This window comes from Sinocyclocheilus grahami, unplaced genomic scaffold (assembly GCF_001515645.1).
Source record: "Sinocyclocheilus grahami isolate Dianchi unplaced genomic scaffold, SAMN03320097.WGS_v1.1 scaffold1041.1, whole genome shotgun sequence".
In the NCBI taxonomy this organism is placed as follows: domain Eukaryota; kingdom Metazoa; phylum Chordata; class Actinopteri; order Cypriniformes; family Cyprinidae; genus Sinocyclocheilus; species Sinocyclocheilus grahami.
In genome coordinates this window covers 472,763-485,932 of record NW_015506220.1, presented here as the reverse complement: position 1 = coordinate 485,932, position 13,170 = coordinate 472,763, and the positions used below count along the sequence as shown (strand labels likewise).

General features: G+C 36.5%; 1 protein-coding gene across 1 annotated transcript in view; it reads left to right on the top strand.

Annotated features, from left to right (window-relative positions):
• Positions 1-2,310: 2,310 nt before the first annotated feature.
• LOC107566016 (serine/threonine-protein kinase ULK1-like) overlaps positions 2,311-13,170 on the top strand; it is a 20,655-nt gene continuing 9,795 nt past the window's right edge. The window contains exons 1-9 of the mRNA XM_016251369.1: positions 2,311-2,732; positions 2,837-2,929; positions 3,210-3,251; positions 6,717-6,749; positions 7,024-7,083; positions 11,204-11,262; positions 12,142-12,224; positions 12,310-12,360; positions 12,450-12,538. Coding sequence (XP_016106855.1) covers positions 2,643-2,732; positions 2,837-2,929; positions 3,210-3,251; positions 6,717-6,749; positions 7,024-7,083; positions 11,204-11,262; positions 12,142-12,224; positions 12,310-12,360; positions 12,450-12,538 — 600 coding nt within the window. The 5' untranslated portion in view covers positions 2,311-2,642. The remainder of the gene's footprint in view (positions 2,733-2,836; positions 2,930-3,209; positions 3,252-6,716; positions 6,750-7,023; positions 7,084-11,203; positions 11,263-12,141; positions 12,225-12,309; positions 12,361-12,449; positions 12,539-13,170) is intronic.

The following is a 13,170-nucleotide window of genomic DNA, read 5'->3' as shown; positions in this document are numbered from 1 at the left end:
AGCAAAAGGACCAGTTTAAACCAGCATCCCAGCGTCAAAACATACATAACCATCATATGCTGGTTTTTTCAACAGGGAGGGCAGTTTGATAATGTTAGATTAATATAATCTTCTGACTTTATTTTACTTTGTGGTGTTAATGTGTAACTTTCTAAATGGCAGACGGACAATATAATTTTACATAATAGTCTAAGTATGGGCAGGTTATGTAACATTTGATTACGATGTACAAACACACATCCATAAATAAATACATACATACATAAATTGGGGTTTGTTTATGGATTTGAATATAAAACAATAGGTTAATTATTCATTAACTTATGAACTAATCTGTAATTTATGATTTATGTTGATGGTGTTAATGTGCCTCATGATATATTAATAATAATGAACACTTGCTGTTACATTTGTATTACTGTTATTATTGTTGAAAACAGTTTTTGCTTCTTAATGTTTTTGAGAAAATTGTCATACCCAAGTTTTGAACGGCTGCGTAAGTAAGATTTTTAAAAAGAGATAAAAGAACGTAATACTTTTATTCAACAATATAAAGTGACAGTTGTTTGAACTAAGCTTATCTGTTCATCGAAGAATCTTGAGGAGAAAAAGTATCACGGTTTCAACAAAAGCTGTTTTCAACATTAGTAAAAAAATCAGCATATTAGAATGATTTCTGAAGGATCATGTGACACTGAATACTGGAGCAATGATGCTGGAAATTCAGCTGGCCATCACAGGAATAAAGTACATTCTTAAAATATCTTAAAATATAAAATAATCATTTAAAATTGTAATAATATTTTACAATATTGCTGTTTTTACTGTGTTTTTGATTAAACATGTAAGCTTGGTGAGCACAAGAGACTTTTTTTCTTTTTTCAACAACAACAACAAAAAAATCTTAATTATTCTCAACTTTTGACCAGTAGTGTATATTTGTCCACATACAACGTTGAAAAGTGTTCAACAGCAGGCAGCAGTTCATGAGGGAACAGAAGAGAAGATACTGTTAGAACCAGGATCACACACACACACACACACACACACACACACAGAGCAGTGGGCAGCCATTTATGCTGCGGCACCCCGGGAGCAGTTGGGGGTTCGGGGGCACCTCAGTCGTGGTATTGAAGGTGGGAGAGAGCGCTGTACATTCACTCCCCCCACCTACACTCCCTGCTGGTACGAGACTCGAACCCACAACCTTTGGGTTATGAGTCCGAGACTCTAACCATTAGGCCCCAGTGTCCCCCAGTGTCCCCCAGTGTCCATTAGGACACTCTAAGCTTAATTATTCATGGCATATAACAGGAAAAAGTGAGTCAGATAGTGGCAGTTTCTGTGACAGATAATAACAGATACAGTTGAACATGTGCTTTTACATTGTGAGGCATAGAATAGACAAAGAAAACAACTTGTTGAAAAACTGAGAGATATGGAAATCAATGACATTTCAGTTATGAATATATTTCAGAATGCACAGAAACATCTAAGGGTTTATGATTTTCTTCTAAAATATCTGAGAGATACAGATTTGATTAGAATAATTGAGTTTTTTATATATATATATATATTTATTTAAAAAATTTTTTTTTTTTTATTAGTAGTATATAATATATTCGTTCGATATCATCACCTCCTTATAGAAGCATTGCTTTATGACTTCTGCTCGCTAATGTAGTGAATGTGTGTTTTCGCAGGAGCTGAAACATGAGAACATTGTCAGCTTACTGGACTTTCAGGTATGTACCTACTAATTGTATGCTATAACTGGGACGAATTTAAGTTAGTTGTTCGCGGTATATGTGTAAGCCAACTGTGTTGTTTTTAAGTGGTTTCTATTCTATTGAAACAGAGAGCTTTTTCCATGTTACCAAAGATATTTATAGCTGGAATATGGCATGGCTCAGTGTTGATATTATGGGTGCAGTTCCCGTCATCTGATTGGTTAAATGTTAAGCCCCGCCCCTGACGGCACGCTCTGGGTGAATAGATGTAGTCTATATATGACTCACCATGAGTAATAATTCCATGTTTTTTTTATATATATATATATATTTATTTAAAAAAAATTTTTTTTTTTATTAGTAGTATATAATATATTCGTTCGTCGAGGCCTCACACTCCATCCCAGTAGGTGGCGGAAATGCACCTTAAGCTGGTTTGCCAACCGCCATTAAACATAAAAGAAGAAGACGTTCATGAGGATACACGTTTTGCACCGGCTCCTTGGCATAAGCACGCATGCGCACATCAAGCCACTAGCGCACGGACAGAGCAGTAGTGCGCATGCGTGTAATGCACACACACGGTTCAAGCTTTGTTTGGAAAGAGACGACCAAAACAGTGCAGTAAACGAGTCTGACCCCGATGCGTCACGGCCGACTCTGTTTCTGACAGTTTCACAATCTAATGTAGTATACTTTTGTACAAAAGTGTTTTAACATAGTACGATCAAGATGACAGTGACTTCGTTTTTATCAACAAGTAGGTAGCGAATACCGATCATGACCGAAGTGTCGGCTTGTTTGGGTGCAAAGCAGCAGCGGATGGCTAGCGATAGACGGGTCGCACACACGGAGCCCTCACACCCTGCTCTCACCTGTGGCTTTACGGAGCAGTTTTAATCTCTATACGCGATGGAAAGCGTTGGAAAGTACGAGTTCAGCAGGAAGGACTTGATAGGACACGGCGCTTTTGCTGTGGTGTTCAAAGGAAGACACAAACAGGTAACGCTATGATGAGCATTGAGCTGTTGAGCTGTTGAGCTGTTGAGCTGTGTACTGCGGCTCGACACGAATGCCAGAACGCCAATCCATGTCTTCATTCACAGAAACATGATTTTGAAGTGGCGGTGAAATGCATCAACAAGAAAAACCTCGCCAAATCACAGTCGCTCCTAGGAAAAGAAATCAGGATATTAAAGGTGAGTTTGCTAGTTACACTCCGGGTGCGCACAGGTTTGCTTGCTATTCATGGTATTTATTTATTCATTAAATATCTTCCGAAAAATAGTAAACATTGCGAAATCCGTCTTGCGAGGCCATTTGAGCGGTTCTCGCTATCTGAAAGGCTTCTTTGTGCCAAAACAACGATTAGCTAATGATATAAACAGTGTCAAGGGTTTAGCAAATATCATCACCTCCTTATAGAAGCATTGCTTTATGACTTCTGCTCGCTAATGTAGTGAATGTGTGTTTTCGCAGGAGCTGAAACATGAGAACATTGTCAGCTTACTGGACTTTCAGGTATGTACCTACTAATTGTATGCTATAACTGGGACGAATTAAAGTTAGTTGTTCGCGGTATATGTGTAAGCCAACTGTGTTGTTTTTAAGTGGTTTCTATTCTATTGAAACAGAGAGCCTTTTCCATGTTACCAAAGATATTTATAGCTGGAATATGGCATGGCTCAGTGTTGATATTATGGGTGCAGTTCCCGTCATCTGATTGGTTAAATGTTAAGCCCCGCCCCTGACGGCACGCTCTGGGTGAATAGATGTAGTCTATATATGACTCGCCATGAGTAATAATTCCATGTTGCATCTCTGTGATTTCAAGCTGGACTCCTTGAGAGGCACAGACAATTGATCACCTCAAATGTCTCTTGTGGCTAAAGTACTAAAAGTAAACAGGCAAGAAACAATGGCAGCCATGACAGATGTCTATGTGTCTGTTGAAGTAAACACCTGACACCTGTGCATGCATTAGCCAGTACCTGGCAGGCAGCCCAGGACTCCCTTTTAACTGCCTGTCTCTATCATTTGCATACAGAACAGACGTTGTCTGATGTAGGATACCCTTATCAATGTATCTTAATGAATAGAGGACAGGACTCCGGGCATTCAGGCTGATCTGATGACAGATGGTTGTCTCAGGTGTGGAGATATTAAGAAACACAACACAGTGTTACAGCTTCGAACCTGCGGTATTGTGCCCTTGAGCAAGTATAACAGGTTTACTTCAGATTGTTTGCACTGTTCAAATACCAGAAGACAAGATAAAAGAATAATGAAGTTTAATCTAATCACATTAAATAACTCATTATTTTATATTATTACAGTTTGTCCACATTTACAATTTTTCATCGTCGTCGTCGTCTTAAAATTATGTAATTTATAATAATAATAATTTATAATTGTTAATTAAATGAAATGATAATTGAAATATATAAATGAAAGAAGAAGAAAAAAATCGAAATAAAATACTTTTTATTTGTTTACCTGTATGTCATTGACCGACAAAAGAGGAGTGAACATATGAATGTGTTGTTAAATTATTGAAATATTAACTTCAAATCTCAGGGGGTGCTTTAAGTTAATATATTATAGGTCATAGGGGTTCGGCTGATGCAAAAATTTGGCAATCTCAGATCTAAATTAAGGTACAATTAAAGTAAATTGTTAATGAAATGAATCCTTTTTTTTTAATGTATATTTAGTGTAACAGCATTACTCTACTACACAAGGCATCTAGTCCCAGTTGCTCTTTTAAATGGTAACTTTTAACTGAATTGCATTTGAATGAACCACACTGCATAGTTAGTCAAACCTCTCTCCACATTATCCTTAGAGAATGACCTGACAGTGAATGCACACTAATAATTTGTGCTCACTCCATCATGCTTCAATCACTGTTAGAACCGACACAGGTGCATTTGATACTATACAAGCCTGCAGTTATAGGACTACCCCCTTTAACTGGCTCCAGGATCAGTCTAATTTACATCTGGCCAGCACTTACAGTATTTGACATGAGTTTGTCCACCGGGGTTGATCCGCTGCTCATCAGACAGCTGCCAAGCAGTGGGTTCACCTGACAGAACAATGTGCACAGGTGGCTGGCTGCTGTCCTGCGTGAAAGCTGAACAATAGCACAAGAAATGACACTTATGCTTAGTGAAACCCATCCCACACTCATGGAAACCTTTAACTTTGTTCGTTAAGCTTTGTTGTTTTAGTCTTTTGTTGTTGCGAAAGTCCTTTGTCTTGTATTCTAATGGGTCATAATGTTTTGACAGTCATCTCCAGGGCCTTGTAAATATGTCTAGAGAAGATAATTTAAGTGTATTTTGCCCTGTGTGGGGTCTATAGCCTTGGACAGGGCTTTACTTAGTTTACTTTGCATTACTGCTGATGGCCTGGTTTCATTTCTCACGGATTCAGCGCACACACACACACACACACACACACACACACACAAACAGGAAGCTTAACATTAAGCCTTTATCCACAATAATTGTGTCACACTTATAAAATTAGCTGTTACACAACTTTGCAGTCATACAGGGCTGTTATCTTTTATGAACAAAGTTTTTTTTTGCTCATGTAATATGCTATTTAAACACACATGCTCACTAATGCATGCTGCTCCCAGCATGCCGGCTGGCTGCTGATCTGTATGTCAGTCACCTGTGGGTAATGACACCTGCTTCTGTCCTGACTGCGGTAACACGCAGAGCCTGCATGGACATCGGCCAAATGGGACTTTTGTTGCACAACAAGTGGGCCATGTAAATGCCTCATTCAAACTGGTCACCATGGCACTTGGCCTGTGTGCGGACATATTGATCCGCTCCATTAAACCTTTCAGGAGCAGAATTTGTTTAGTATAATTCATGGACATGAAGGGGTAACAAACCACCTGGAATCCGCATTGGGTTTGATTATGCAGGCTAGAAGTCAAAGGGCATTTTGAGATGGTTTCTCCTTGTGACTACTGCACTTTAAGAGTCTGTCAAAATGTTTGATTTTGTCAGCAAAAAGCATTTTTTTGCATTTATTTTGTGCACTGATTAGCATAAAAGCATAATATCTTTAGTAGTCTAGACTGAAGCATCTTTAAAACTGGCTTGATATATGGCCGGTTGTTTGAAATGCTGCCAAATATTTATTATTATTAAATGAACACAGTAGGACATCCACACAATTCATAAATCATAATAATAATAATAATAGTGATGATAATTATTAATTATTATATGAATTTAATTATTTGTAATTGTTTTTGAATAAGTATAATATTAGTAATATTTGTATTGTTATTACTTAATACTCATTTTAAATTCATATTATCATATTAATTTTTTTAAAGGTTAATGTAATTAATTTATAGAGTTTTTATAAATAATTAATTTATAATTAGTAATAGTAGTAGTAGCAGTAATAATAATAATAATTTGATTATTATATTTTTTGACTTTACAAATGCTATACAGCAGCATATGAATTAAGCAGTCTTATTTTTAGCTTTGAACACAAAAAAATGAACACAAATTTCCTCCTGTGCATTACATTTTCCCTGCCCTACACACCCATCATAGTTTTCACAAAATAGAAAAATAAATCTTAAAAATGTATAATAATAATATAAATAAATACCTCTAGCACAAAATGAGAAATTTCTGCACCTGAAAGAGTGCATAAAATATAACCTGTCAGTGATATGCAAGCACATATTGTGATTTGTATTGCATGTGAGCTCACACTATGATAACAGACTATTCATAGAAAGCTTAGGTAATTGTAGGCTTTGTATGATGAGTCAGTGTGACTCGGGCATCTGTTGGGAGTCCCGCCCGAGGTCTGTCCTGATCTAGACAGTGAAGAATTTGTGCCATGGCTGTCAGATGGCATGTTGCTGGGTGTTTCTTTCATATAATCAATTGTAAATGTTTCATGGTGTGTCTCATGTCTCTGTGTCTCTGTCTGCAGGAGATATTGGGATGTGTCTATCTTGTCATGGAGGTGAGTCCAGATGGCATGCTGCACCTCTCACACACCCACTGTAAACCTCAAAATAGACTTGGTGTTAAGTAGAGAGAGAAAAAAAATCAAAGGTCAAATTTCACCTCCCCTTGCAGGATGTCTTTTATGCTAAGCTTAATTCACACTTCTCTGTTATTATTGTCAGCATAAAGCCATTTGAAGCCCTGGTGTTATTGTGATTACTCTTTCTTTTGATGAGAGTTTGTTTTGTGTTGACTGTGCACTTACAGTGTTTGTCTGTCTCCTCTTACAGTACTGCAATGGAGGAGACCTAGCCGAGTATTTACACTGTAAGTACACTAGCCTCATTTCAGCATGTCATCTGTACTTCATCATTATATGTGCCACTGATTATTACAAATTAGGCAGTTGTTATTACAGATTAGTAAATGGATAACTGTACAAATGAGGTGTCTAATTTCTCCATGTTGTTATTATACCTGCTTGGTCTATTTCTGTAGACATATTTTAGCACAGTTTTATGTAGAATCTTGGAGCAGCAAAGAGACTTCATAACACAACAAAGATTTGAACCTGTATACAGTTGTAGACAAATTGAGATGCATCAAGAATTAAAATACTGGCCTATACTTATAATTTTTTATTGTTATTATTTGATGGTTGATATTAATACTGTATATTATTTTATCTACATAAATAAAAATGTAAATATTAAGAACTAAAACCTAATAAATGCTACAAGTAAATTTAGGCATCACAACATTATAATGCACATTATGAAAAATGGATATTCAATTTTAGATTTGATGAAGATTACATTTAACTGTGTTACTATTTAGTTAAAGGAGACATATTATGCCCCTTTTTACAATATGTAATATAAGTCTCTGGTGTCCCCAGAATGTGTCTGTAAAGTTTCAGCTCAAAATACCCCACAGTTCATTTATAATATCGGTTTGAAAATGCCTATTTTGAGTGGAAGCAGAAACACGCTGTTTTTCGTGCTTTTCTCTTTAAATGCAAATGAACTGCTGTTCCCCACCCCATTTTCCAGAATAGAGCTGCGCCATTACAGCTCGTACCTGCTAAAAAACATCTGTTTTGGTTCTGATTATCATGTTTATCGCGCTGAAATCATGCGTTTTAAACCACATGAGTTTAAACTTCTTATATACGGTTTTCTGAGTGCACACATCCGAAGCACATGGACAGAAAGCGGCTGTCACAGCATGTGAGTACTAAACAGTTCTCATTCACACACAAGTTTACGTTAAAAACACATGAGTTACAAAAACAGTCAGTTATGTCTGTGAAGGTAAACAGCTGGGAAATAAATTTATTTAGCAATATACAGTAATTTATTTAGCAATATACAGTAAATAAATCAATAAATCCTCTGCTCTCTTGTCTCCTCTGAGGCTGGAACCCTAAACAGTGTTCTGTGCTCGTCTGTGCAGCCAAAGACAGAACAGTTAGCGTGTTTTGCTCAAACTTTCACCATGGCATTAGAGCTGGTACACCATTGTCGCTTGTGAAATCATAATGACGGTGCCGTGGGTGGAAACGTACAGGTTAAGGGGCGGTAATATTATAATGAGATCCCTTTGCCACGTCACCAAGGGAGCGAAAACAGACGCGCTCGTTTTCTCAGACGCTTGCAGAAAAAGGCTTAGCAAAACAAAGTTACTGGGTTAATCTTTTTCACGTTTCCTTGGTTGGTAGATGCACCCAGGACCTGATTATAGCACTTAAAACCTGGAAAAGTCAGATTTTCATGATATGTCACCTTTACTATTTTTACAATTTTAGTTGAATTTTAGTATTTATTTATTTCTAGATAGTAATTGTAGTGCTTCAACTTAAATTTTTAAATTGTGCTGAAGTAAAAATGTCAGTTTACTTCAATTTTAGTACTTCAATCAGCTTATTTTAGTTTGATCTTATTTCAGTTATTCACCATTTCTAATTTTCAGTTCAAGTTTTTCATCTAATATTTACATTTTATTTGAGCTTTATTTAAATGAACAAAAATGTTTTAAGAGTTGTAATGAATGATAATAACCATGCTCCATATATTGTGCATCCATATCCTTTTTAGGATAACATTTTGCATTGTTTATTCATCAACATCTTGTTTATTCACCAAAGGATGATGTATCTTAAAGGTTATATAATAAAGATTGATTGTTGACAGAATTTTAGACCAAAGCCTATTTCTCGAAGGTTGAAGCCTTGAACTTGCTTTGGTCTTGGACACTTGAAACTGCAGAAGACATATTTACCAAACAAACAACTTGCCTGATCTTTCCTGAGAAAGATAATTCAGGATCTCTGAGAATAGGTTGTTTCACATATGTGCTGCCACAAATAGAGCCCCTTTGGAAGTGGTCTCATCTGCACGCACGTTTCTTCGGGGTTAAAATGCACTTTCACCTAACCATAAGGTTTCCAGCATGGATATATTCACACTCAAATCTATTTCTTTCATTTTTGGATGTTCTGTAGCTTTAAGTTCTCTGCTATATATTCTTGGACTTCCCATTTAAACATTATGGAATTATTTAATGGGAAAATTAAAATCCTGTCATCATGTCTCTGGAACAGACCAGAATTTAAGTTGTTATTTGCTGGAAAACTTTCATGGAAGGAAGTTGTAAAGATTTAAAATGGCATGAGGGTCAGTAAATGATGATCTTTTTCATTTTTATCTCTTTAAATGTTTTTTTTTTCTCTGTGTGAAGAATAACTACAGATTCAGTATGAGGTATAAGTAATGTATTTTAGGTCTAATATTTTGCTCAAACACTTAATGTTTTAAAAATCTGTTTGTTTTTGTCTTTTATGGTCACCAAGGCTGCATTTATTTGATCTAAAATACAGTAAAACAGTAATATTGTACAATATTACAATTTAAAATAACTGCTTTAAAATTTTATATTTTACTTTATATATTTTATGTATTTCAATGTATTTTAAAATGTACCATAATTTAGTCCTGTGATGGATGCAACATTTATTTTTATTATCAATGTTGAAAACTGCCTAATATTTTTGTTCAAAATGGCATCTATTCTAATTTCTTTTTTTTAAATATATATATAACAGTTCCTTTTGATCAATTTAATGCATTCTTGCTGAATAAGTATTGATAAGTATAGTATTGCTTTGTTTTTTTACAAACATTTGAATGGTAGCATATTGTTATCAAGGAAAAATGCTAGCAATGTCACCGAGTGTTTATTTCTACTGCGTCAGTCCTGAACGTTCTGGAATGATTTAATTGCGAAAGCGTAAGTGGCTGGCACCCTCGGTTATTTATGCCTTGTAGAGTGTGAAACACGATTGTGACATCTCACTGATAAACAAAACACATCTTTGCAACTAAACACACCCTCTGATTTACTAACAAACACTCACACCCATACATACACACTTGCCCACTCACATGGGTGGCATCTCTGTGGGTTTACTACTAGAACAGGGAGTTCTTTTTTTCTGTGTGATGGTCATATTGCAAAATATGCATGTTCGTGTTGTTTGTTGCTGCAATACTTACGCTGAATATTGCCACAGGCTGGTCATTAGTTTGTTATTATAATTCATAACAGAATCCTGAAAAGTTGACATGCATGCCGACAAGTATTATTGGGATCCTTCAGGTAAGCCAGGTGCTGCTGTTAGAAGGACTGATTTGTGGGTGAAGTTTCCCATTTGACCTCTGGTCATACAGCTTGCAGAGTCCAGATGGCTAACATGTGAACCCGTCTGATCACAGTCACAACCACATCTATTTATGGGTTTGTATTTTTAGCGTTTTTAAAGAGTTGAAGAGTTAAAGAGTTGGTAATAGGAACTCCTGACAGTCTTGTAACACAATGTCAGTCTGTAAATGGGTCAAGATGGGTCGTTGAGTTCATTTAGTAGACAGATCAGTCATCTCTGTCCTAACCATTGTGTTTACTTCCTTCATGGAAATATTGCTTTAAGGGCTTGTTCCTGCAGCCATTAGAAAGCCTTTATGATTTGTAGAAACAGACCCTCAAGATTTAACCTTAGACCTGGAATAATGCGTTTACATCCCAAACAGCCAGAGTTTACAAAAATGAATGTAGTTAAGCCATGTAATGAGCTGCTCACCACAAACTATAATTCAGTATCAACTGTAAGTCTAAAAATATGAATTATCTTTGCCTGCCAGGCAGTGCAGAGTGAACCAACAATATCAAACTAGATTTGAGTGGTATTTGATCTTGCAAACCCGCTGTCATTATGCTAAAGTGTTTCTGGAGACCCATTACAGCATTGCTGTGTGGTTGCTTGGGTGTTCTTGGTGGTTGCTTACTAGCCCTAGTCAAAAGATATTTTGATTTAGGGTTTTTTGCCCATTTTTTCATGCAGAAAAATGGTTCAGATGAACTTTAAGTAATACAAGTAGTTCTCAAATTCTTCCTCTATCTAAAATCTTTTTCCAGGCAAGTACTCCTCAGGAACTGCGGCAGTTCTATGAAAGACACCGGAGCCTGAGTCCCAGGTAAGTGACCCTGAGGACTGTATGTTAGTCATCAATCAACATGATCCAGTTTAGTTTAGGCACTACAGGCGCAAAGGTCCCTGGTGTACATTATCGTTCAAAAGTTTGGGGTTGGTAAAACATTTTTTTTAAAGAGATTAATATGTTTGTTCAGATGATGCATTAAACTGATTAAAAGTGACAGTGAAGACATTTATTATATTAAAAAAGATTTATATTTAAAATAAATGCTGTTCTTGAGAATACTGAAAAATTTATCTGTTTCCACAAAACAGCACAACTGTTTTCTTGAGCAGCAAATCAGCATATTAGAATGATTTTTGAAGGATCATGTGACACTGAAGACTGGAGTAATGATGCTGAAAATTCAGCTTTGGCATCGCAGGAATAAATTATATATGAATATATATTAAAATAGAAAGCAGTACATTTAAATTGTAATAATATTTCTGAATAGTACTATTTTTTTTTTTATAAATGCTGCCATGGTGAGCATAGGAGACATGCAAAAAGATTACAAATCATACCAACCAAACTTTTAAACAGTAGTGTATGCGACCACGTCTAATATTTATTTATGTTGTGAATGTAAGGTTTATTTGATAGTCACCCCCACAGGATGGTGCAGTAGAACCGGTTTCTTTTCTCTCATTGTTTTTCTCTCTTCCATCTTTCATTCCTTTCCATCATTCATGGTCAAGTTTTATTTATTTATATAGACTGTTGCAATGTTTACATTCATGAGTATCACTTACTCTGTCAAGTACAGTGTAACTCTGGCAACTCACAGAGCCCTTGCACAACAGTATAAACATGCACACGTAACTGTGTAGGTTGTGATTCTATCCTGTCAGTGTCTAACTCAGATGCTTTTCCCAGTATTCCACGGGAAACCTCCAGTCACCTCAGGCACCTTCTACTTGGGTTGCTGCAGAGGATCCATGGGGAACGCATGGACTTTGGTCAGTGGACACACATGTACAATCACACACTTGACTTTAAAACACTGAGACGTGATTATAATAAAGTGATTATTGTCGATTCTAGATGAATTTTTCCATCATCCTTTCCTGGAGGCCAGTACATCCATGAAGAAATGTAAGATTGTAATGTGCATGACTTTGATTATGCTAATCTGCTATAGTTTTGGTTACAGTAACATTTCAGTGTGTTCATTATTTTCTTAGCTTCTCCAGTGCCCATGCCCACCTATCCCAGCTCTACCTCTGGGAGCTCCAGCAGTGGTTCTTCAACCTCTCGCCTCACTCCTACTCGGGTAACATAATAATAGCACATGCATGAATTTTATGCTCTCTTTGAGGTGTACTGTGATTTGTATGCTCCATATATAGTGTATACAGTACCATATAGCTACACTACCATTCAAAGGTTTGGGGTCAGTAAGATTTATTCATTTTTTTTTTAAAGGGGTCATATGATGCTGCTAAAATGAACATTATTTTCTGTATTTGGTGTAATGAAATTTACGCGCCGCGTAAACATAAAACCATGTCTGCATTTGTGATCGGAGAAATGACAAACAACAAGCCCTACTCTACACTGCCCAAAAAACTCGCTTTAAATATATAAAATATAAAAACTCTTTAAATATAAAAAAACGTACTTACAGTCTTTGAGTCAGAACAGCCGGCATTGTAGTCTATTCTCCCAGGATCTGGAAACAGTCCCCCCATAAAATGTGCTGCACACATCTGAATATTTGGGTTGAAGTGTTCTGGAACAGTGTTGTAAATACAACTTAACCACTGATTTCTAGTCGTGTCCATTTTTGGAAGACCAAACAAAGTAGTTTCGCTTTCACAATGAAACAGCGTCAAACACAGCGACCTAGAGTGAGCGGCGGCGACCTACAGTGAGCAGAGGCCGGGGGCTAGCGTGAGGAACGGC